Source organism: Labrus bergylta, chromosome 4 (assembly GCF_963930695.1).
Source record: "Labrus bergylta chromosome 4, fLabBer1.1, whole genome shotgun sequence".
Classification (NCBI taxonomy): Eukaryota; Metazoa; Chordata; class Actinopteri; order Labriformes; family Labridae; genus Labrus; species Labrus bergylta.
Window position 1 is genome coordinate 14,293,350 of NC_089198.1, and position 22,463 is coordinate 14,315,812.

The following is a 22,463-nucleotide window of genomic DNA, read 5'->3' on the forward strand; positions in this document are numbered from 1 at the left end:
CATGATCTGAGAACAGCATGCGTTTTCAGGCACTTTCAGGCATTTGGGCCTTTGATTTTTGTTTCAACATCATCAACCTGTATATTTCACAACAGGTAGTCAGGGAACGGTTATAGAGTAAGTTTTGAGCAAGTCCATCCAGTAAAAGTTGAGTTATTACGGGGGGGGGGGGCAAGTGAATACTTAGACATTTGGTTGGTGTTTCTAAAAAGGTCAGAGGATCACTTCGATGAGTAAGAAGTATCCACTGATAGCCTTGAACACAATTCATTGCATTCATCATGCATTAGATTTTAAGATATTTCACTGAAAAAGTAAAAACCTAAACCTTATTTTGTTGCTAAAAGAAAAAAATCAGGATTGTGCAGATACTTTTTTGTGGCAAGCCATAGTCGGGGAGAAGTCTGGACCAAATGAAAACCGTCAAACAATACTGTTCATGTAGCCAAGGTGCTAACATGGCTACTTAGTGACCCATAGATTGTTCACATCATGGCATAGTAAACGTTGTGAAAAGAGTGTAAGTGAGTCGGTGTATGTGTGCTGCAGGATGCTTGTCTGTGTTGATGATAGTAATAGTTAGTAATGTTAGTAATAGTGATATGTGTGAGTAAGTGATATGATATGTGTGAGTAAGTGTCTTCTCTGCAGTAAAGTGTTTATACCTGTGTGAGCGCTGTGCTGGAACTGACAGCAGCCATTCATCATGTTTGTTAGCGCTTCTGTATACTCTTTGCTATGGTGTGCACTTGTGTGTTTGTCAGTGTGTGTGTGTGTGTGTGTGTGTGTGTGTGTGTGTGTGTGTGTGTGTGTGTGTGTGTGTGTGTGTGTGTGTGTGTGTGTGTGTGTGTGTGTGTGTGTGTGTGTGTGTGTGTGTGTGTGTGTGTGTCTTCCTCATGTCATTGCCGATGCGTTAGTTTGTCGGTGATGAATTGCAGGAAGCCTCTTCTGACTCCAGCAGGGGAGTGAAGCTGCTCAGGCTTGCGTGGCATGTCGCTGGCCATGTGATGTATAATAAATGCAGTGTAATGGATTGCTGCAAGATGTGGTGAATAATTGACCATGCTCTTTGTCTGTGTGCCGGCCTCCCTCTGTGTGTGTCGGGGGGTAGAACTACAGAAAAAGAACAGGAGGGGTCCATGTTCATCTTGATCTGTCGCACTGTTTTCTCCGTATCGTTCAATCTTTATGAGTTACTCTCCCCTGTCTGCTGTCTGCTTTAACCTGATTGGTAATGATTATACAGTACTATGTTTAGGTCTGTATTGGCTGTGTGTGTGTGTCAGAGACGGCCAACCAAGGCCATCCCGTCGACTTCACTGAAGTGCTGAGAATGATCCGAGATGTCCTCTGTGTGTGTGTATTTTGGTCCATATTGGATACACATATGTCGAGATTTTCCTTTTAATCTCCATGCAAATGTTTGCTTTAAACTGCTTATATTCTGTAAATAACATTAATCCTGAACATGCAGCACAACGACAGGACATTTTCACAGGATCATTACACAGCTTACCGCTCATTACTCTACTTTTCTCTTATGATTTCTCTTTGAACTCCAGTCTTGTGATTCAGTGACGTCTTGAGTAAGCACTATCCTTATTCTCTTCCTCTTTCAGATAGAGAAATGTGAGCAGGGATAAACATGTACATGATATAATACATTACAAATGTTTTCTTAAAGGGGAAAAGTATTGGCGATATATTTCCAATCATATCATCTATTTTGTCCTTCACTGGATAATTAAATGCTGTTGTAAGATGAACAAAGCAATCGATGGTAGTTTTCAGCTTGAGTTTAGAGATATTAGAGCTTTTGTGTGTAAGGATGGTATGATATTAAACAGAAGGAAGTTCAAGAGGTTTAAAATATGGAAAAGTATATTTGAGTGGTTGCATTATAAAGCTCTTAAAAAACTACAAGGGACAACTATCTCACTTTGAGTTCTTCTCGACTAACACTTGGTGTTTTGAGTGCAAAAGTCAGTTCAAGCAGACGACGGCAAAGTGCCCCGACCTAAGAGTAGGCTACACAGATGTTACATTACAGACACACTGGTCACAATTCTTTCTCTTAATGGTCGCCATATTGGCTATTTAAAGAAGGAGGCAGTCACAACATTGGCTCTAACTTTAATGACATTTCAGCGACTCGGGAATGGGGCTTGTTGGACAAAGTTAGTAACTGTGCCCATACAAACACCAGCACTATTGAATTTGCAAACCTGTGCATTAAATTCTCCTTTATCAAAGTCAAAGTCAATTTCAAAATATGCCAGACATACAGTGGAATCGAAATTGCGTTTGTCTCCGTCCCATCGTGCAGTACGACCAAAATAAGGTAAAAAAGAGATAAGGTAAAATAGATAAAATGAAATGAGGTAAAAATAAGATAAATAATATTCACAGAAAGAAATTCTAAATTGTGCAAAAGGTACAAAATGGTAAATAAAATAAAATGTAAAGAAAAAGTAAACTTGTGCAATATGTGCAATGTGCAGTAAACTGAGTGTACTTTTGAATAGTTAACTTCAGAGTTATTAATCCAGAGTTCTTGGTGGCAAACGGGAGGGGGTTTCAATGTCAAGTGTTCGTGGGGGCAGAGGGGAGGGAAGGAAGAGAGGGCAGAGTTAAGCTTCCTGACAGCTTGGTGGAAGAAGCTGTTTCCCAGTCTGGTTGAGTCGGCCCGCAGGCTGCAGTACCGTCTCCATGATGGCAGGAGGCTGAAGAGGCTGTGTGAGGGGTGGGTGGGGTCACGCACAATACTGGTTGCTTTGTGGGTGAGGCGGGTACCGTAGAGAACTGTATAATAGAACTGAAGAACTAAAATGATCTCATCTGATCATGCTCAGATCATGCTCAGCCTGGTTGCCATCCCCATTGAAATAGAAAAGCAAAAGAAGCAGTGGAATGATGGATACAGTAAACAATAAGTATTTATGATTTTATGATTCTGTTAGAATTCACGCAATACACACGTTAGTATTCAAAGCTCCTGTCATTAGCCGGTTATGATCAGACTGAGATCAATATTGACAACTCTCTATGACTTACAAAAGCAAATGTATCTATCAGCATAAAGATGGACTATTTCCAAATATTTATTTTTTAAACCTCTGTCGCATGGTATGGACATCTTTCACATATTTTCTATGAGAGATACATCAGGTTGATAGAAGGAAGCAGGGTGAGATTATTCTTTTTACGTGTACCTGATCAAATCAGAAATGAGATAAAAGGTACAGCTTTGTCCTTAGAGCTCATGAAATTAGAAACAAACAGAAGTTCTTGACAGGAGGTTTAAGGATACGTGCTTTATAAAAAATCATCCATATTAAGACAGAGCTGAGTGCATATCGATGTCAATAACTGTGGTTCATGAAAAAAAATGAAAAGAATTCTTATACAGAATTCCCTAACCCCCCTCCCCCACACACACACACACACACACACACACACACACACACACACACACACACACACACACACACACACACACACACACACACACACAATCAATGTGTGTTTAATCAATCTCTTGCTGCTGTTGTTTAACTGCCACATTACCTAAACTTTGGTGTGTTGGCTCTCAGCCTTCATCTCAGTTTTCTTGTTGCAGTTGAAAGCTTCAGAAACACACATAATACCATTTTCAAGGAAACCTTCATTAAGAACAGAATAAGTTTATTTCTTTAGGTGTTATACGAGCCTGGAAAATCATTTCTGTGTCCAAAGTTCAGATTAAAAACAGTTGATTTCTTAATCTCTCTAATCATGTTTTGTGTGTGTGAAATGGGCCGTAGAAAGTCAGTGTGAGGCTTATTGCTCTCCACATCGAACACAAACACACCCCGAGGCTTCGTCTCACAGACAACAGATAATAAGAAAACAGTTTGTACTGATGTGCCTGAGCTTCATGTGCTCTGTACCATCACACTTCTCGTCTTATTGTTTCTGTTCTGTGAAGCTTCAGCTGTTTTTTTTATTGCGTTTCATTTGCCTAATAGAATAGAGCGCACCATTTTTAGCCCCTTTTTCATTTTACAAAAGCAGTTAAGTGCAACCTGAGGAGGTAATGAGCGATAGTTATCCCTCAGAGTCTCACTACAACGAACATCACTCGTTGAAAAGTTGAATTATAAGATGTAAAGAATCCATTTAGTACTCAAACTTTATTTTTGTTACACAGGGGGCAAAACAACAAGTTCTTAACACCAGAATGTGAGCCAGCTGTTGCTTATTTTGTATACAGCTTTCACATTGTAACATCAGCTTTAAAATGACGACAGATTTATGACCACATGAAAGTGTAGATCGTTTTAGTAAAATATGTCTCCTTATGTGACGAGTAGCTAAGCAACAACCACCAGCTGGTATTAGATATGACTTTCTTTCTTTTGGTGTTAATGTAGTAAAAGTCAGAAAGAGAGAGAGAGAGAGAGAGAGAGAAAGAGAGAGAGAGAGAGAGAGAGCGGAATGACATGCGAAAAAGGAGTCTCAGGTTGGATTCAAACCCGGGCCATCTGCTTTAAGGACTGTAGTCTCTAAATATGGGGCGTGCTCTAACTACTAGGCCACCGGCGCCCTTTAGAAACTTGTTTGAAGACAATATCCAGACTCGAAAACTGAAACAATGATCCATGATGTTGACATGTTTCGACTGAAATTATAATCAACTAAGTGGTGAAAGCTGCTCTTGCTGGCACCAGAGCCTCTGCTACAAATACCAAACCAAAGGCTGTTTGAGTCGTGTTATGACTCAAACTGCCTCGATGCGGTGTAGCATGATGGAGGCCAAAACGCTCTACAGTCTTAAGAAAAGTGAAGTTTGACTTCAGTCTAAGTTGGCCACAGAGCTCTCTGACCCAAACGGCTTAAACGCACAGCACAAATCAATCAATCAATCTTTCTTTGTAAAGCGCCAATTCATAACAAATGTTTTCTAAAGACATTTTACAAAAAGTGCAGGTCTACACCTTACTCTTTGTTATGATCTCTACAATGACAAAACATTAATCCATCATGAGCACTAAGCGACATTTCACAAAGTTACAGTGGAAAGAAAAAAACGTCCTTTAAGAGGCAGAAACCTGGAGCAGGACCAGACTCATGATGAACAGACATCTGAACAGAAACTGTGGTAAAAGTATGATAATATAATGATCAGTCTAATATAACCACAGCAACTGTCATGATTAAAAAGGGAGGACTTAGTAAGTTTATTAGCAGTTAAAGTTGAGCAGCTCTAAGATTCACTTAAATATTTATATGAATGATGATAGATGTAAGGCTGATATTAATAGTTGAAGTAAACATGTTATAGGACTGTTGTATGTTTTAGAAACATAGTGCTGAAGATGTAGGCTACAATCAAGTGGAATGTTGCTTATGTTCGTGACCTTGTCCGCAGCAACACAGGATATTAATAAACTTAACACATACTGCTGATCAGAAGCTTAGACAAACCCACTTAAAAACACTGAAATATCCCTTTAAGTATTTCTAAAACAGATTTCTTGCATTAGGTCAAGGATTGCTTTTCATCTTCCCTGTTGTCGTCTTCTTCTTGTCATTCTTTGTCTTCATATTTTGTAAGCTGGCCTCGCCTTAGTTTTCATCTTCTTCAACGCCATTGCCTCCTCTGTTGTCTTGGTCTTCTTCATCATCTTCTTCTTTGCCTTTTTTTTTCCCGGTCTGCCTGGATACAACAAGGCAGAAGAAGAAGAAGGTAGGACGTGTCACTATGAACCAAATACAAGACTTCATGCATTATGGATAGTCAGTGGTAGGGGAAGCATCTTACGTAAGGAGCCACTGCTTATATAATTAGACGGGGACTTGAGGAGTGATCACTGTGGATGCTTTTTGACTGGATGCATCTGTGTCGATTTTTTATTTTTTTATGCGTGTTTGCTTTTGGAGTTGAAGTTAGCATCAATATGTTTGCAGTTTGTTTGCATATGTGTGTGTATGTGTGTTTTCTCTCTAATCCTGCCATATGAAACGTGCCGCTGGAGATATAGGGCTTCAAAGGCAGAGCTCTGCTAATGAGTGTAAACTGCTGTGACAGCTGAGCAGGGCTACCCCCTCTGTGTCTCCCATCGCTCTCTCTCTCTCTCCTCAATCAGCTACACTACCTCTTCTCCTTTTTCGGCTCGTTTACACACTCTCTGTTTTCATGGCTATTCATACTCTCCAAAATGTCCCTCTTTCTTAAGCTATCAGTCCCTCTTCGTCTCCCTTTTGCACTCTTGTTCTCCATTTTTTGCCTTCTCAATCACCCTTAGCTCCTTTTCTTTCTCCGCTGAAAGCCAATTAGCTGCTCGAAGGAGGGCAGCAGGACAACCAAGAAATAATCCTTCTCTGCTATTTGACATCCTTCAACATTAAATCATCATTTCCTCTGACCAAGCTATAATTGAGAAATCCTCCTCATCATCATCTCCTTCTTTAGAAACATCCTTCCTTGCATTAATCCGTGACCTCAGCTGTTATCAGTGCAGCTTCAGTGCAGCTTCACCGCAGCGCTTGCTCTCCCTGCAACCCTCATTTGTGGATGTAGACACGGGAAAAGCACAATCTGACAAAGAAAAAATGCCATTATTTCTGGCTGCAGCTTGTGATGAGTGAGACCCTTATTTTGTGAAAATCCAATCATCTGGACACATGTGGCCTTTTTCTGCCCTGCTGCAAGAAAAACCGGGCTACAGCTCTGCAGACTCAGGATGTACGGGGCGAAAAAAGGGACATAAATTAAATATTTGTTTATGCCTTACTGTGCTGCTTTTGCAGTCCTTATCCTCTTTGGCACATTGCAGAAAAGAAAAGGATTTAAGCTTCCAAAGTCGGTATAAATACTGTATGTAAGGAGAGGGATATCCAGCTACAAAAGCCTTTGCAGAATGTAAGTAGTAATGGATATTTAGGTTGAAGGAATACGCTGAAGTGTCATTCTGAATTTGTCAGGGAAGCTGGCACTCTCAAGAAAGACTTGTTTTCTTATCCAGCAGGTTGAAAAAAAAAAAGCTGTGACTTGAGGAGCAGAGGAGACAGAATATAACCTGTTCTACTCTGTCTTTCCCTGTTTCACTCTCCTCTTTGTGTTTTGTTCTGCCAGAGGCTCTCCGTCTCTCCTCTGGGAGTTTGAAGCTCCACTGCTAGAGCAAGATGAAGTGTTTCAGGACTTTGAGTGTGTGCACAGCAACTGGCACGGCATGAAGGTGTGTGTTTGTCTGTCTTTTAAAGTATCCCCCCCCTCTTTTTCATCATGAAAGAGAGACCATTAGCGGTTGCATTCACAGCTGCGTTTTAAGGAAAGGTAAATAGAACCTTAAATTAAAGAAGCGAGTTTAACAGTGCAGCTTTGGAAATGTAATAGTCTGTCCCTGTAGCTGTACATTTGTCTTATTATATTCAAAAACATGTCTCCTCTCCTCAGGAGGCTGCAGGGAACAGAGCAAGAACCCACATTGTGTCTTTGCATACACTGAATCCGTTAAAGTCTATTATCATCCGATGTGATCCTACACACCTGCATGACTGTAACACTGAGGGCTTTCTTTACAAAGGAGCCCACTCAGTAAAACACATACACACCACAGCAAGGTGTCATGTTCTTCTTATACTGGACATTTTAACGCTGCAGACTGCAACAAGGTGTTTTTAATGGGGACTGAAACAAAGCTAAATCTATTCAATAGAAGCACACATGGAGCACAGCGTTGTTTTTATCTGAATTTTATTGCCTGACCTTTATTAATATGTAAACCACATCAATAATGAAACACCATTGAAGTTTAGTGTCATGCTCTGTTTTATCACTTGCTCTCAGCATTGGTGCACTGACCATAAACAATTTTTATTAAAAAGGGACTTTAGTAATATCTCTCCTTTCCTTCATAAAACATTCAGAGGATGGATTCAGCTGATTCATGTCTCTGCTTGTGGGGCTTTCTTGTCTAAGTTTAAGCTAAATTACAGTCTTTATGAATTGTACTAGTACCCTGAAGTGACAAGAAGTTATTGGCCTGAATTATATTGTGACACTCAATGCTGCCTGATGAATAACAATGAGACAGTTTAAAGAAGTACGATCTGATGCTGAGTTTTGGTGAGATGTATGGTGGGCCAGATCTTTGACATCTGAAATACAAAGTACAAATACCCTATAAGGGAAATTCCACCAAATCAGCACATCAGACTTGGTTATTTTGTTCATATTTTCCACCAGAAGGTTCAAGAAGTTTAAAAAAAAGATAGCAAGGAAGGTGAAACAAAAGAATCCTTACTTTGTTGCCTTATGGCCGCCGATCATGGTTTTCTGTCCTAGGTAACAGTTTGAGCCCCCTGAATCGGTTCATCTCAGTCTTTGAGACCATCAGCTATTGTCTAATGTCAACATAGCCTCTGGGAACGACTAACTGGTGTAGCCTGCGGTTAGCGATAAAGGACTTCAGGCCACCACTCCCTTTACCGTGTGTTGTCATTGTCTCCAGTATCACTTGAAACTTGGGAAGTAAGATTGGAAAGCAAGTTGGTGTCAAGAGATTACATCTATTAGCAGATTGTTAGCTGATGCAGATCTCTGCTTAGAGACATTCATTTTAGCTTATACTATGTAACATGATAGCCAATGGCTTCTGGAATCGAGTTATGGCTGATGTGTTCCCCCTCTTTCGCTCTCCACAAGAGACCGTTTTCCTGCGTACAATCAATGCATGCTGAAACTCTAGTGGATGATACTCGTTCTTCAGACGGAAATTGGATAACGTCCAAAACCAAAATCCGGTCCTGCATTTACTGATTCTAAATTTTTAAAATGCAGGATCAGTAAAAAGAAATCAGCTTCACCACAGATCTCTTCTGGGGCCTCTTTGATTTTAGACCTTTCTTATACCTGGAGTCCAATCAGTGCAGACTTTATGACCTTTAAGTGTAAGCATAAAAAATATCCATCACAGACGCTGCTTCTTTATTTCTGTTATAATGTTCTTGCTTTAATGATTTCCAATATCGTGATCTTTAACTAGAATATAACACATTGCCTTCTAGGGGATCCTTTGTTGAATGCTTCAATACTTTTCTGAACAGCTTGGGTTTCTATCAGCAAACACTTGGTGTTACCAATAAAGCTGATCTGTTGTGTCCAGGCTCTACTGATTTAATGTCCTGGAGTTGGACAAAAGTTGTAAAAGTTCTCACAACCTTAGGTAGCCTCAAACTTTCCAAAACTAGCTCTGGAAGTGTTCTTTGAATGTAAATTTTCTTGACCCAAATTGGAAACTGAAAATCTGGTATCTTAACCTCTTCTTCTCCTCTGATTTTTACCTCTTTTTCTGAAACCAGTCTCTTTGAAGTTGCCCCTACATTTTCTGATGCACCTCTTTAAAGCCTGCTGTCAGGAAAGTTCTTTACATCAGAAACATTACATGCTCTAATAATAAACTGTTATAAGATATATCAAGAAACCCAATATGAGTTAAACATACTTATAAAGTTTTGCAACAAAAGCGAAGATGTCTGGTGAATACGCTCTTCAGAACTTTAAGAGCAGTCTGGCATATCCCTTCTTTGATCTTAAATTAGGATGATGACTCATACATTGAGCATACAGTGAGGAAGGAGAGCAGAAGGACAAGGCAACATTATAGGATGAAGAGGAGGACGAGACAGGCCAGCGGGGGGGGTGAGGAGTGACAGCGGAGAGGGACAGTCGTCAAGGAGGAATCATCCTCCACTGAGAAACACTATTCACTCTCTAATCTGTTGCCTGCAGCTCTGTGGCTGCCACTGCGAAATGTAAGAGGCTGTCAAGTCGGCGGCAGCAGTTGGATCTTAATTGAGTGAGGCCTCCCAGTCGAGTGTACGCGGGGAGCCGGGGAGCTAGAGACCACCCACCCAGATGTCTGAGCGAGAATGCTGAGGCTTCATCTCACAAGTCTTAAAGTGCCAAGTGGGACTTCAATTATATGTTTGACAATTTTCCAAAAGCTGCACAGCCAGCCAGCGGTGACATTTTCAACATTTTTGCGACTTTAGCAACCTTTGATTTATTAATAATGACCCTAAATTTCCTCATTTACAGTCCCATCCCCTCTTCTCCCTTCGATAATGTCCTTTAAAGATGCAAGAAAACCAACATTATCACTCCAGTCACAGCACTGTAACCACAACAAGCAACCAATCAATAACTCTTTATATGTCACTCTTATTGCTTCTTTGATTGATGGAGAAATTTCAGACAGGTTTCAGTCCAAGGTCTCCTCTCCTTAGACATGCTGTGTTTCAGTGTTTGGACGTCTTGTGAAACAGCAGCAGGCAGAGGTGGAGCCCGGGGGACGGAGTGATTGTAATTCTTGGGTTTAATGCTTTCAGTGTATTTATAGATCTCTGAGGGATGCCGAGTGCTCTCCCTCCCTTGCTACTTCTTTTTTCCTCCCTTGAACTCCCCTCTTGGTGTCAAGTTCATAGCTTTTCATCAACTAGTAGGATGAAAATTCTAAAACGGGTATCGCAGGCTGTAGTACAAACATTAGGGGTTTACATGGGGGGGTTACAGATAATTCATGTTTGGTTTTAATGCCGCATCAGTCTGTGTAGGATTTGCAGTCACTTACTCAGTGAATACATAGAGTGTGATCTGTTATGTGGCACTCTGCTAGGGCCTCTGATAATACCAGACTAAATATAATATGTGTTCACATTGGATGTTATCAGTTTGGTTTAAAGTTTTCTTTTACAGCCAGAAGAGCTAGAGCTTGAGAGGACTAAACACTAAATTGACAAAGTCATAGAGTCGATGTCCATGGCTCAAACATAATCTGGCTAATGTAAAAGTGAACCAGGCAGTGGTAAAGTTCATAGAACTTGCACACTTGCAAATCAACGTGGTGTCGTTTGTGAGCCACATGCTGTAGCACACAAACAATATGTGCCCTGTAAACTTAGTTTCATTCAGAAGTACCATGATTTCTCTGTGAGTACGTTTATTTGATTAGTTTTTCTCTCTGATGAAGCCCTGAACAGCTGCTATGACACACATGGAGAAGGAGGAGGAAAGGTGGAGAGAGAACAGGAGGAATGACATGTTTTATTATAATCTTTATACACTTGTGTGTTGATATTGTGTCACTTATATCATCAGCCATTTCTAATGATGTTCAAAGTTACATTTAGTCTACATGAGCTGCTGAGTGATTGTAACTTTTAATTCAACGAAAGCTTACCATCTTCAGTGACCTCTAGCTCATAGAAAACATGTGTGCTGCAGGTGTAGCTGCACATCCTCTCTGTTATGTCTGTAAATGTGACCAAAGCAATAACGAGCACCGGGGCGAGGTGCTGCTGATAGCAGGAAAATGCTCATTTAAAATCTGTAATTAAGCGTCGGTTTATCTGACAGCAGTAGCGTCACCTGCAGCCTGTACATTTTTTACATGCAGGGACTCAGACTCTACATGCACAGTGGTCAGTTCTCTGACAACTGATGGTGACAGACTTTTATTGTGGATTAGTCATGGAGAAAAGAAAACTGGTGTTTTTTGTTAACATCAAAGGACACAGCATCACATGCTTCAGGTCAAGTCACTGCCATCGCGCAACATGCAATGTGACTTCTGCACATGCACATATCTCAGTTGCTTTGGTAAAATGATATATTGTTAAGTCCTAGTTCACGCCATTCTTGGATCTTGTGCACATGTTCAATTTTAGTATGAATTGTATGCACTGTTTAGCATCAATCTCTGTTTGGAAACACCAACAACAATTCTGACACCCATGCACAAGCCAATAAATCAATGTTCAAATAAACATTGATTCTAGTCTGATAACACCACAATGCATCACAACCTCTAGAACGAGTGAGCGATCATCAGATTTACCTGAAAGTTCTTAAATTAGTTTAAGACTCATTTAGTCAAATGCTGCCAGAACAGTTTGTTTTGTTTTGCCCCAGGAATCCTCCTAAAAAAAAAAAAGAAGCTCCATAGGGTCCATTGGAAATATCATTTTAGTGGAGCTGGACGACAGCATGTCAATAGGGATCTACAACAACAGGGTGTGTTCCCTTTGAATTGAAACTTGGACATAAGATTTTCAGACATTAAGAAAGTTAGATCAGCTCTGTTGTGTATATTCTGGTGTTGAAAGATGAAACCGAAGATGAAAGAGGCGCAAGGGCAAAAACTCCAAAAGCCAAAAACAACAATCCCCATTTGGCCTGTAATAAAAAGCCCGAACATTGTGAAGGAAATAAACATGTTTACAGCCTGGTACAAAAAAACAGCTCTGGTCTCTATAGCTTATTTATCATGGAAATCTTGGATCTTTTTTTTAACATTTTGTTTTCAAGCAGTTTTTGCCTTTATTTGACAGATCAGCTGCAGAGAGACAGGAAATGTTGGGAGCAGAGAGTGGGGGATGACATGCAGCAAAGGGCCGAGGCTGGATTCAAACCCACGGCAGCTCCAATGAGGACTAAAGCCTCGTATAACTCACCTCGTATGATGGTAGCTTTGAGTGACGGGCTGATGCTGCTGGCTTTCTGCTGGACATCAACACACTGACTCAGTGTCCTATGAGTCTGTGCTCAAGCTTTTTCCATCGAGTGAAATACTTCATTTGTATTTTTACCTGGCTTGGTAGCTTGTTCATTGTTTATCCTACACTTGTTTTCTTGTCGACCACTGGGATTCAGGATTTGTTTTGTGAAAATTAATGACTGAACAAATGCCAGGTTAGAAAAAAAGGAAACAAAAGAGTGTTTTCTATCCTTTGTTTCTGTGTGTGTGATTGCACCATAGAGAATAAGGGCATCCTATCAACTTAAAGTGAATGTAGAAATGTTTAGAGCACTGCAGTGTAGTGCTAAAATGACCACAAACCTCTCTCTTCAAATTTGCATTTAAATGATGAAATGCCTCTGATGAACTACACAAGGTCTAAGAAACTGCAGGGATCAGGTCTTGGCTCTTTAATAAAAACGCTCTCTCTCCCCTGTGTGTCCTTCTTAAAAGATAAGTCTTTCACTTCAGCTTTCTGTGATTGACAATGCAACCTTGAACCCTGTCAGTCAAGCCTTATAGAAAGTGGAATTAAACGCCACCACGGCGTCCAAAGTAAGGTCCAATTATAAAATACTTTCACACTCTGAGCCTGCGGTGTGATGAAGGTGATCCATCAAACGGAGACGCGTCAAACGACCGTTTTATACGTCTTTCATAGAGGCTGAGGAAAAACGGAGGCTGGCCTTGGCGCGGTTAATGTCCCTGTGTGTGCGTCTATGTTTGTGTGTGTGTGCTTTGCTGCATGTGTGGGATAAAAGCAGCTCTGGTGATAGATGACATATGGATCTACGAGTAGTAAGGCTGTTTGGTGTTCTCGGGGTTTGGTGACATTAATCTAGTTTCGATGGTCCTAGTCGATGTTAAATGCATGTCTTTGATATTAGAATTGCTCAGAGGATCTGTACTTGAACTATTTCTGAGGACAGTTTAGGACTCAAATGATGCGAGTTGGTTGGAAACAAAATATTTATCTTCTCACACAAGGTTGAAATTAGTTTGGGTATTGAAGCCATGGGCGATTAATTGTTATTCACTCTTATTTATTCACTTTAAAGTGCACTTGGGAACTTAATTCAGCCTCTGCTGTGATAACACCGACAGGTTTAATAAATGCAACAAAACACGAGCACAGAACCCAATAAAAGTCCAAAATAAGCATCATATTTCATCCCTGCCACCCTCAGTGTCCCTGGGTAATGTCGTATCTTAATGAGACTCCACTTCCTTTGGAGTGGGCAGAAAATAAGTTTGTAATAAGTGAAGGTGTTGTGTGTTTCTATTAGTGAGAGTGTGTGTGGCCCGCTGTGGACTGGAAATGTCTTAGTTGTCAAGTGTTTTGGGGGGATGCTGTTTTAGGTGTGTTGTTCTTGAGATATATAAAGGAACAACATGTTTCCACTCCTAACTTGTCCAACACACCATCTCGAACCTGAGTCCCTGACCTTTAAAGTTGTGATGTTTAAGGTCTTGCCTCAGTTTTGTACATGCAGGGCTCTACAGTGGAGTTTGTCTGGACTGATGCTTGATCTTCTGTAGCTCCCAAACCACCAAGCCTTAGCTAGCATTCATACTACATCATCTGCAAATCTACACTGAACAATTCACTAAAAAGGGCGACCATAAAAAGTACCTGTAGAGTCTTATTTGGATGCAATGAGAGCGGGCTGAACAAGTTAACGTTTGACGATCTGAAATACGATGTGCACATGTGCAATAGTTACATTGCAGGGCATTTGATGGAAAGCAAAAACAAATACAACACAAACCACAACCCTTAATGCTGCTACTTTTTTTATTGCTTGTTTCAAGACAAACAATCTGCTGGATATCACATTCGCACACCTATTCATCAGAGCACAGACAGTCAGCTAACGAACCGCTGTGCCTCAGTTTCTGCAGGCCTTATCAGAATGTGATTCTGGAACAGCTCTGTAATGAAGCTTCGGAGTAAACAAACAGCAGAGGCTCCACACACACACACACACACACACATATACTCAGACATTTCATTTAATGTAATATCATTATACAGGAAAAGATGTTAAACATTGCAAAAAGTTAGTTACAGACATGCACACACACACACACACACACACACACACACACACACACACACACACACAGGGCTTTTCTCCTTTGCTGGCGCCACAGTCTTACTGCCTCTCTCTCTCCCTCCCTCCCACCCTCTCTCTCTCTCTCTCTCTCTCTCTCTGTTTCTAACTCTGATGTCGTCACAGACGTGGGATGACTTGGTCACATGATTATGCCTCAGAAACACTCATAGAAGATGAAGATGACATGTCACAGGGAATTAAATATGGTGCCTTGAACTGGTAATATTAAGTGGACTTAAGTCTGAAATGACTGTAAACTGTGAACGAGCACTCAACGCTGCTGCTGTGTCAGAAAGTGTCGGAGGAGTGCTGCTGCATGTCAAAGTCTGCACCTACAGCCGTGAACAGTAGAGTGAGTGAGAGTCGACGGGCAGAAAGAGACACTGAGAAGCTGTTTGAAAAAGTCACTGTCAAGGTGCTGAACAGGTATTGAACACGCTAATTAAAATACATTTAAACGTAAGAAATGGCTGATGTGAATCAAGAGTCAGCTTGTAAAGTGTCAGCTTGTAAAGTGTAAAGCACATCCACCTGTCTATCGTAGCCTCTCATCTTTTCCATGTTTTCCAAGTTTTAAAGTTGGACTCCAGCTGTGTCTGTCTTCTGGGAGTCTGAGTCCTCGACTCACCAGCTGCTCCTCCAGTCATGAGAGGCAGACCCAACCTGGTCAAGATCTTGGATAATTTTTCACTAAAAGCAAGGCCCCCGTCTGTGTTTTGCAGCCTTTAATTTAAAAGCCATGCTTATCTCCTGTGACGGTAAACAAATAGAAACACACACAGACACACACACACATGCATGGATTTGTTTTTGCAGTCTGAGCTGCAGCTTGCTGCGGTTCTGGTGACTGACTAGAGACCTTGACTTGGAATATTCTTCCTACTGGAGTAATGTGTAGTCAGTTAGTGCTACTTGTTGGTTTCTCTAATATCACATATTCCTGTAACTGTTTGGACATTTAACCTTAGAAATCGCCAAACCGTGACTCATGCTCACACAGGACAGCATTGATCAACCATTATGAGCCCAGCTGTTCTTTAGACTGTTCAATCTCTTTCGTCACCCTCGTCTTTGACTGTTGGCATTTTGCTCTCTTTTTTTATTCATGGCTTTCTGTGGAAGTTCGATACGAGTGTGGGAATTGGCTTTCTTTGCATAGATTATGTTGTATTAAATGACGGATTTATCGATTGCTGAGTAATGTTCCTGGATTAGAGGTGTTTAGTTAGTTAAGGGTTCAAACGGCAAAGGACACAGAAACTAAAGAACATTAAAAGTTTGATCAGCTGCTGTGATATGAAAGTCTCAAGTCAAGAAAACTGTCTTGCCTGCAAATGCCTTAGTTTAAAAGGAATGTTACATTCTGTTAATATTGAACATTTGACCAAAGGAAATATAAACAAAACTGCAAACCTCAAACCCTTTTGAAAAGTAAATTTAATATGCCACGTTAAGAGGACACACATGGAAAACGTACAACCCTGGAAAACGAGTAGAAAATGTTCTGTTGTTGGTTCAGTTACAGATATTCATCAATTGAAATGATTTTTCTGACGTTTGATCTCCTCAGGGGTTGAAAACTGACTTTAGTGATAAACTTTCGTGTATGATGCACAACGTCGACTCTTTTGTTTAGTGCCGATTAGCAAACATTAGCAGGCTGTTATGCTAAACTAGTATTATGTCAAACATGTTATTACTGACTTAACGTCAACACGATGTTAGCTTTGTCATTGTGAGCATCTTGAAAATTTGCTCAGAGTGTTAGCCTTAGCAGAGCCTCACAGAGACCTTAAGCTTGGTCTGTAGTGACTCATATGAGAGATTCATTTTGCTGATTTGTCTTGGTGCTTTTACAGTTTTAAAACCTTTTTCACACATGCTTGGTCTGTGGTTTTTAATCAAACTCTCGTAAACAGAAACATAGTACTTCAGCTTCATAATGGCTTCACGGGAATGTTAAACATCAGGGACAATTAAAGTTATAATTACATATATCCCTTTTGAAGGTCATCATCTATGGATTCTGATTATTTCTAATAGCAAATAAACAAGCAGAAATGTTCTATAAGAGTTTTCACTTCTGATACAAAAACTGCCTAATCAAACAGATTGTCACTGATATTTAGCACAGGACTTATACATCACTTTCATGTGTTTGCTCCTTTTCGTGGCTGTTCTTTTGTTTAAAGGTCACAAATTATCCTAATTTTAAACAAGTTTAAATAAGTTTCAGAGTTCCTCAAAACATGTCGGTGAAGTTTCTCTTTAAAAATCCACTCTGATCCTGTATTTGATCACGCCTATAAACTTCTCTATTTCAGCCCTGCTCAGAACAGGCTGTTTCTGTGTCTGTACCTTTAAATGTAAATGAGCTGTGTCTGACCCTCTCTGGGAGGGCTTGGGTGACTCAGGCTTTTGCGTCACCATGCCTGATTGTTTACGATGAGAAGACAGACTCAGAGGGCAGAACAAACATCTAGCTTTGGTAGTGTCACCCACCTGGGGGAGGGGTTACTGCCCTTTGTGATGTCATGAAGGGAGAATCTCCAAATGGCCTGTTTGAGCACACATTTTCTGAAAAGAGGAGCAGGCGAAAGATGAAAGGATGGACTTCTCTCAGCATTGGAGGGTATTTAGACAGACTAGGGACACATATGAGTGTTAGAAAACCAAGCATGGCAAAGTGTATTTTGCATGATATGTGACACATTTGAAACCTTTACACTTTAAAATTTAAAACCACATCAAAAACAACAAAAACACGAGAGGAATCCTTAATCTGGAAAGCTTATTTTTTTCCCTTTTTTTCCACAAAGTGAAAACATGCATCACAGCTCCCGGTCTTTAATGTCTTTACTGGTGCAACAGTGGAGCAATGATCCGCTGTGTCTGTTTATTCTGTCAAACTGTTTTGTTACTCCAGTTCAGATGTTTAAACCCTCCTCAGCCCATCACTCCTGCTGCAGCCTCCCAGTTCAGAGACTTGGGGCCGTTTGTCAGCTTTGAAAAAACAACAGATCTGAGCAGAAAAGCAGCAAGCTTTCCCGTGTGGAAGCCTTCCCCTTACCAAAAATAAAAACACAATACACATATTTGAACAAAAATGACATGTGGTGAAAGACGACTGAAGTACCAAACTCAGACATGTTTTACATTAAATTGATGTATTTCAGATTCAAAGCTACCGTCCCTTTTATATGTAAATTGAATTAACATCAAAGCAAAGCTCTGCAGGGAATAAACTGCAAAATATCCGTTCTTTATTTGAGTTTTGCAGGGGCCGTTCAAGTCAGACTGAGAACCCTGATGAAAATGTCCTTTAATTCATGTCATCTCCTCACCACTCCTGCTTTAATCACTATGATTAAAATAATGACGCTTTTTTTCTGATAAACACTGTCGTGTTATTTTCTTGCATGTGTCAACTTGCACTTTAGACAAAACTTTTAGCGTTGTTAGCGATAATGGCTTTCCTGCTCAGAATTCAGTGAGGTGACCATGTGACCCTCTCATGTTAAAATTCACACGTTATTTATAACAGCTATGTAATAAAAAATCACAACAGCCTATGAATTGCACTTAGGTAAAAACAATACAGGATGTCAATTGTTTGTTGAATAACATTTATACAATCCTTCAGTTAATGAAAAAAAAGACCATTGTATCTTCTGGCAAAAAAAGTTGCTAATTTTAGCTAAATTGTGACTACAGGGCTAAGAGGTCAGCTTTCATGTAAAAAGCTAATATCTTCTGTCAGGAGAACTGTTATTGTTTCCCTTTATTCCTCACACTCTGCAAATGTGTTTTGTGGGCGGAGCACAACTGGTTGTAGATTGTTAGCTACTGGTAGCTTACAATTAATTCACATGAGAAATAAAGGACTATGTGAAGAAAATGATTTTAATTGTTTGGCATTGGAAGAGAAGTTTTCTTAGTGACATGCAAACCCTTAACAACGGGGTGAGGTTTTCTTACCTGTACTCACTGACAGGTCGGTTGGTATCTACTCTTGGTTCATTATTTGATTAATTGTTTAATATATGTTAGCCGCTGCTAAAACGATCTAAAATGTTATTTTAATCACAGGCCCAAGTATTATGTCATGCTGTTATTGTAGGACTAGTACACTACGCTCTCTATGAATGGCATATTTGAATATTATCTTGAGCTTTTGTTTACCTCTCATTCATGCTCTTATGTTGGCCAATAATAACTCTGCAGGCACATAGGTAAAAATGAACTCATTATTCTCTGGAGGAGCAAAACATAAATGTCAAACACGGGCGTTGCTTCAATTATCAGTAAATAAAAAGACTATTTGTGACATTCATTGATTTATGAGGTATAAATATAGTCCAGCTTCTCTCCACAGTCGGCATCCCAGAGGAGATTTACTGTCTTTACTGTCAGCATGCAAAGTAATGCACTATTTATGAATGTTCATGTCGGATGTGTTGCTTTATTTTAGCACAGGGGTGTCCATGAAGCTGCAGTACAGAGTGTGTTCTCCCTCCAGATGGTCGGTAAGCCCATTTGGCTCCCACTGTCATCAATGCAGGCTCGATTTATACAGAAGCACTCAAATCCTGAAAACATCTCTTAATTTAGATATTAATTAGTTTCCCCATTACTTGGCAACACTGTGTGATTTCCCCTGACACAGGCATGCTTATAAGTGGAGCGTCTGCTGCTGCACACGTGTAGACGATGAAGAAGAGACTGAACAACATAGAAGCAGGATCAGGGCATTGAGGAGCGCAATGTCAATAGAGAGTGAAAACAGAGTGACTTTATGTTTAATATTCTAATTATTTGATTTCACTGATCGTTGCGTCTTCAGCCTTTTGCATTATGAATGTTACACATGCTCTGTCTGTAAACTGTTCACACGCTTAGTCTCCGTGTATTTACCAGATCTCCACGATGTTTTCCTACAAGTGTAAATATTTGCAGGCTCCAACCCGAGACTGCTCATATTTACTCAAGAGGCGTGTTGAAGCATATTGTGGAGACAGAAATGCTGAAATTATTCATGAATGTTGGAGGAAAAAATACAAGTGTTGTTTCTGTCCTGATAGCAGCCATGATTTCAACCTCATGTTTATATCCGCTATTCTGTATTTATTGTTGTATATCTCTACATGATGTTTTTGGCTTTCTGGCTTTCTTTTTCTTTCTTTTTACTAAATCAAAACTTGAGTTCTTGTTTTAGAAGAAGAAACAGGATCGAGATGGATAACTTTCTTATTATCTCTTACCTGTTAACTGTTCGGCACTAACACACCTCAGCTGTGCCACAGTTCAAGGGTTGCAGCCTTTAAAGGATGCACCCTTCATGACCGCGTAGACTCAGCTCAGGTTGTTTTAAAGATAATTCAAAGTTTCAAACCCTTTTCATTTATTTGACATTAGCATTGGTATCTATACGATTAAGCTTAAACCAAGGACATGCATTTAAAAGTGTATCACTGGGCTACTTGAGAATCTGCGAGCTAGTTTCAATTGGTGCAGAATCAATCTAGAGATGTGTGGCCACAGGGAAAGGAGGACACATTTTAATGGAGCCTTCCAAATGAAGCAGCTTCTGGCGCGCTGCGTTCAAATGTGTCCTCTGAATGATGCAGCCCCATAATATCGACACATGCTTGTATCTGCTTAAGAGCTACACTATATCGTTAGTAACCAATCAGAGGCGGATATAAATTAACTCAAGGTAAATGTGAGGAAAGCCACAGATGTAGATTTATCATGATACTGTTACAGTTTTTACATGTAGGCCGAACTGAAAGGAGTCTGGTTCGGCCAACACAATCTCTGATCAAGTGAAATATATGAATTTACTTCTATTTTATTTTTCTTAATTGCTTTTATGCACTTTCATTTCTTGGACCATGCTTGTAACATTAACAGAAATAGCAGAGCCTGAAGCGTCTCCTGCAGAAATTCAATTTTACAGTAAATATCCACATCCTACAATTGTTTGTCGTTTTCAGCATTAGAGAACATTTCTGACAGATTTCTTTTGTGCCCTCTTGTCTGATTACCTTATATTGTTGTCTGAAATCACAAACACCAGAAATAATTTATAATTTAACTCCCACATAGTTTTGGAGTGAAGAAGCACGGAGGAGCTGCGTTTGCTGACTCACCAGCTTGTTCGATCATCCCTCTGCATCCTGTTGTTTCACAATTGTGTGATTTCCTTTTTCAGCTTCTCACTTCTGCCCCCATGCCACTACCTCCTGTGATTTTCTTGTTGAAAACAAAAGGAAAAAAAGCCAACACAGACTTTTTGTCAATCTTCACAGGTCTTTTTCTGTGTTTTTCTCTCACAGTGCACTCCCATCGTCGGCCATGGATTCGTGTTGGACAAGTACAAGTGTCAATGCAGGAGGGGGTTCTACCATCCAAGCCGGGTGGCGCTCAATGGCTTCAAAAGTAGGTTAAAAATCCCCTTTGTTATTTAAATGCATACTGCAGAGAGCTGTCAGATCAAAAAGTTGATGTTTTCAAAAGCAAGCTGTTGGGATTTATAAAAAAATAAAAAAAAGCGTCCTTTGTTTAGATGACAGCCACACACTTTGTTTGAAATTCCTCTCATCTTTAAACGTGTTTCCCGGGGCATGTGCGGTTATGAATCCTTAAACTTCAATCAAAGAAATTTGACTGTTTTCAGTGTGGAAACGTTGTCTTTGTTTCTATTCTGAGCGCTTGTGCAGGCCACAGGTGGCATCTCAGTCATAGACCTGATGGTTTGAGTTTGTCTAGATGGAGGGACTCATCTTTGTGGATTAACCCAGTAATTTAGTTGTCCATTATTGTGTTTTTAGCAAGCTAATGTTACGCTAATAAGACTCATCACCAATAATACTGTGCACCATTGATTAAAGTAAGTATAATTTCAATGTACAGTATGTTTAACAACAACGATATCTTACAGCCATGTCATTTTCCAAACATCAAGATTTTGATGTTTGCAGCAGCTTTAAGTGCTGAGTTAAATAGTAAATGGGACGTGAGATGATTGCTTAGCTTACATGACGGACTGGAGGTTACGTGTTGTAAAAATAAAAAAGTGTCTCTGTTTAGCTGCATTTCGAGAAAATAGTCATATTCTTTGGATAAGGGATTGCGCGTTGGTCTATACAATGAAACGCCATCGCCCTCGCTAGGCGGCACCAGAATTATAGTCAACAACAGTAAGGGGGGAATGAAGCCACACCCGACAAACCAAATAACGTTGTTTACCTGCAGACAATCTTCAACAGGTTTTGCTAAATTTTGACTGTTTTCTGAGTATTTTTCTTAACTTAAGACCAGTTGTTTAGTCGGAATTTAAATGTCTGTTTAACGTACTAGACAGTATGTTGGTTAGGAACATCACTACTCTGAATAAGGTTTAAAGAAATGTAAAATGTACAAGAGGTGAACAAACAGTATTCCTCCCAATTACAAAAGAGAAGGATTCAATTGCTACTATAATCTCTGATGTTGTAGCATTTTGGGTCCCATCATAAAGATCCTCCACAATGAAACCTAAAAGTATAAATATGTAATCAGCTTATAACCTGAACTTACTTTTGGAAATAACATGCAGCTACTAAATCAGCTAGTTAGCTGGGCATGCTAATGTTTGCAGCCACATGATATTATTGGATCATTTGCCTACAATTTTGATATTTGTCTTTCCAGTTTAAAAGCCTCTTGTGATCTAATTATCACATTTGGTGTTACGGCTGTATGTTTATTGTGTCAATTTGTGGGTTTGTTGTTAGCCCCA

At 40.0% G+C, this 22,463-nt stretch overlaps 1 protein-coding gene across 1 annotated transcript in view; it reads left to right on the plus strand.

Annotated features, from left to right (window-relative positions):
* Positions 1-22,463, plus strand: part of gpr158b (G protein-coupled receptor 158b) — an 85,405-nt gene that overhangs the window by 15,749 nt on the left and 47,193 nt on the right. Inside the window, exon 3 of the mRNA XM_020649194.3 lies at positions 21,019-21,121. Coding sequence (XP_020504850.2) covers positions 21,019-21,121 — 103 coding nt within the window. The remainder of the gene's footprint in view (positions 1-21,018; positions 21,122-22,463) is intronic.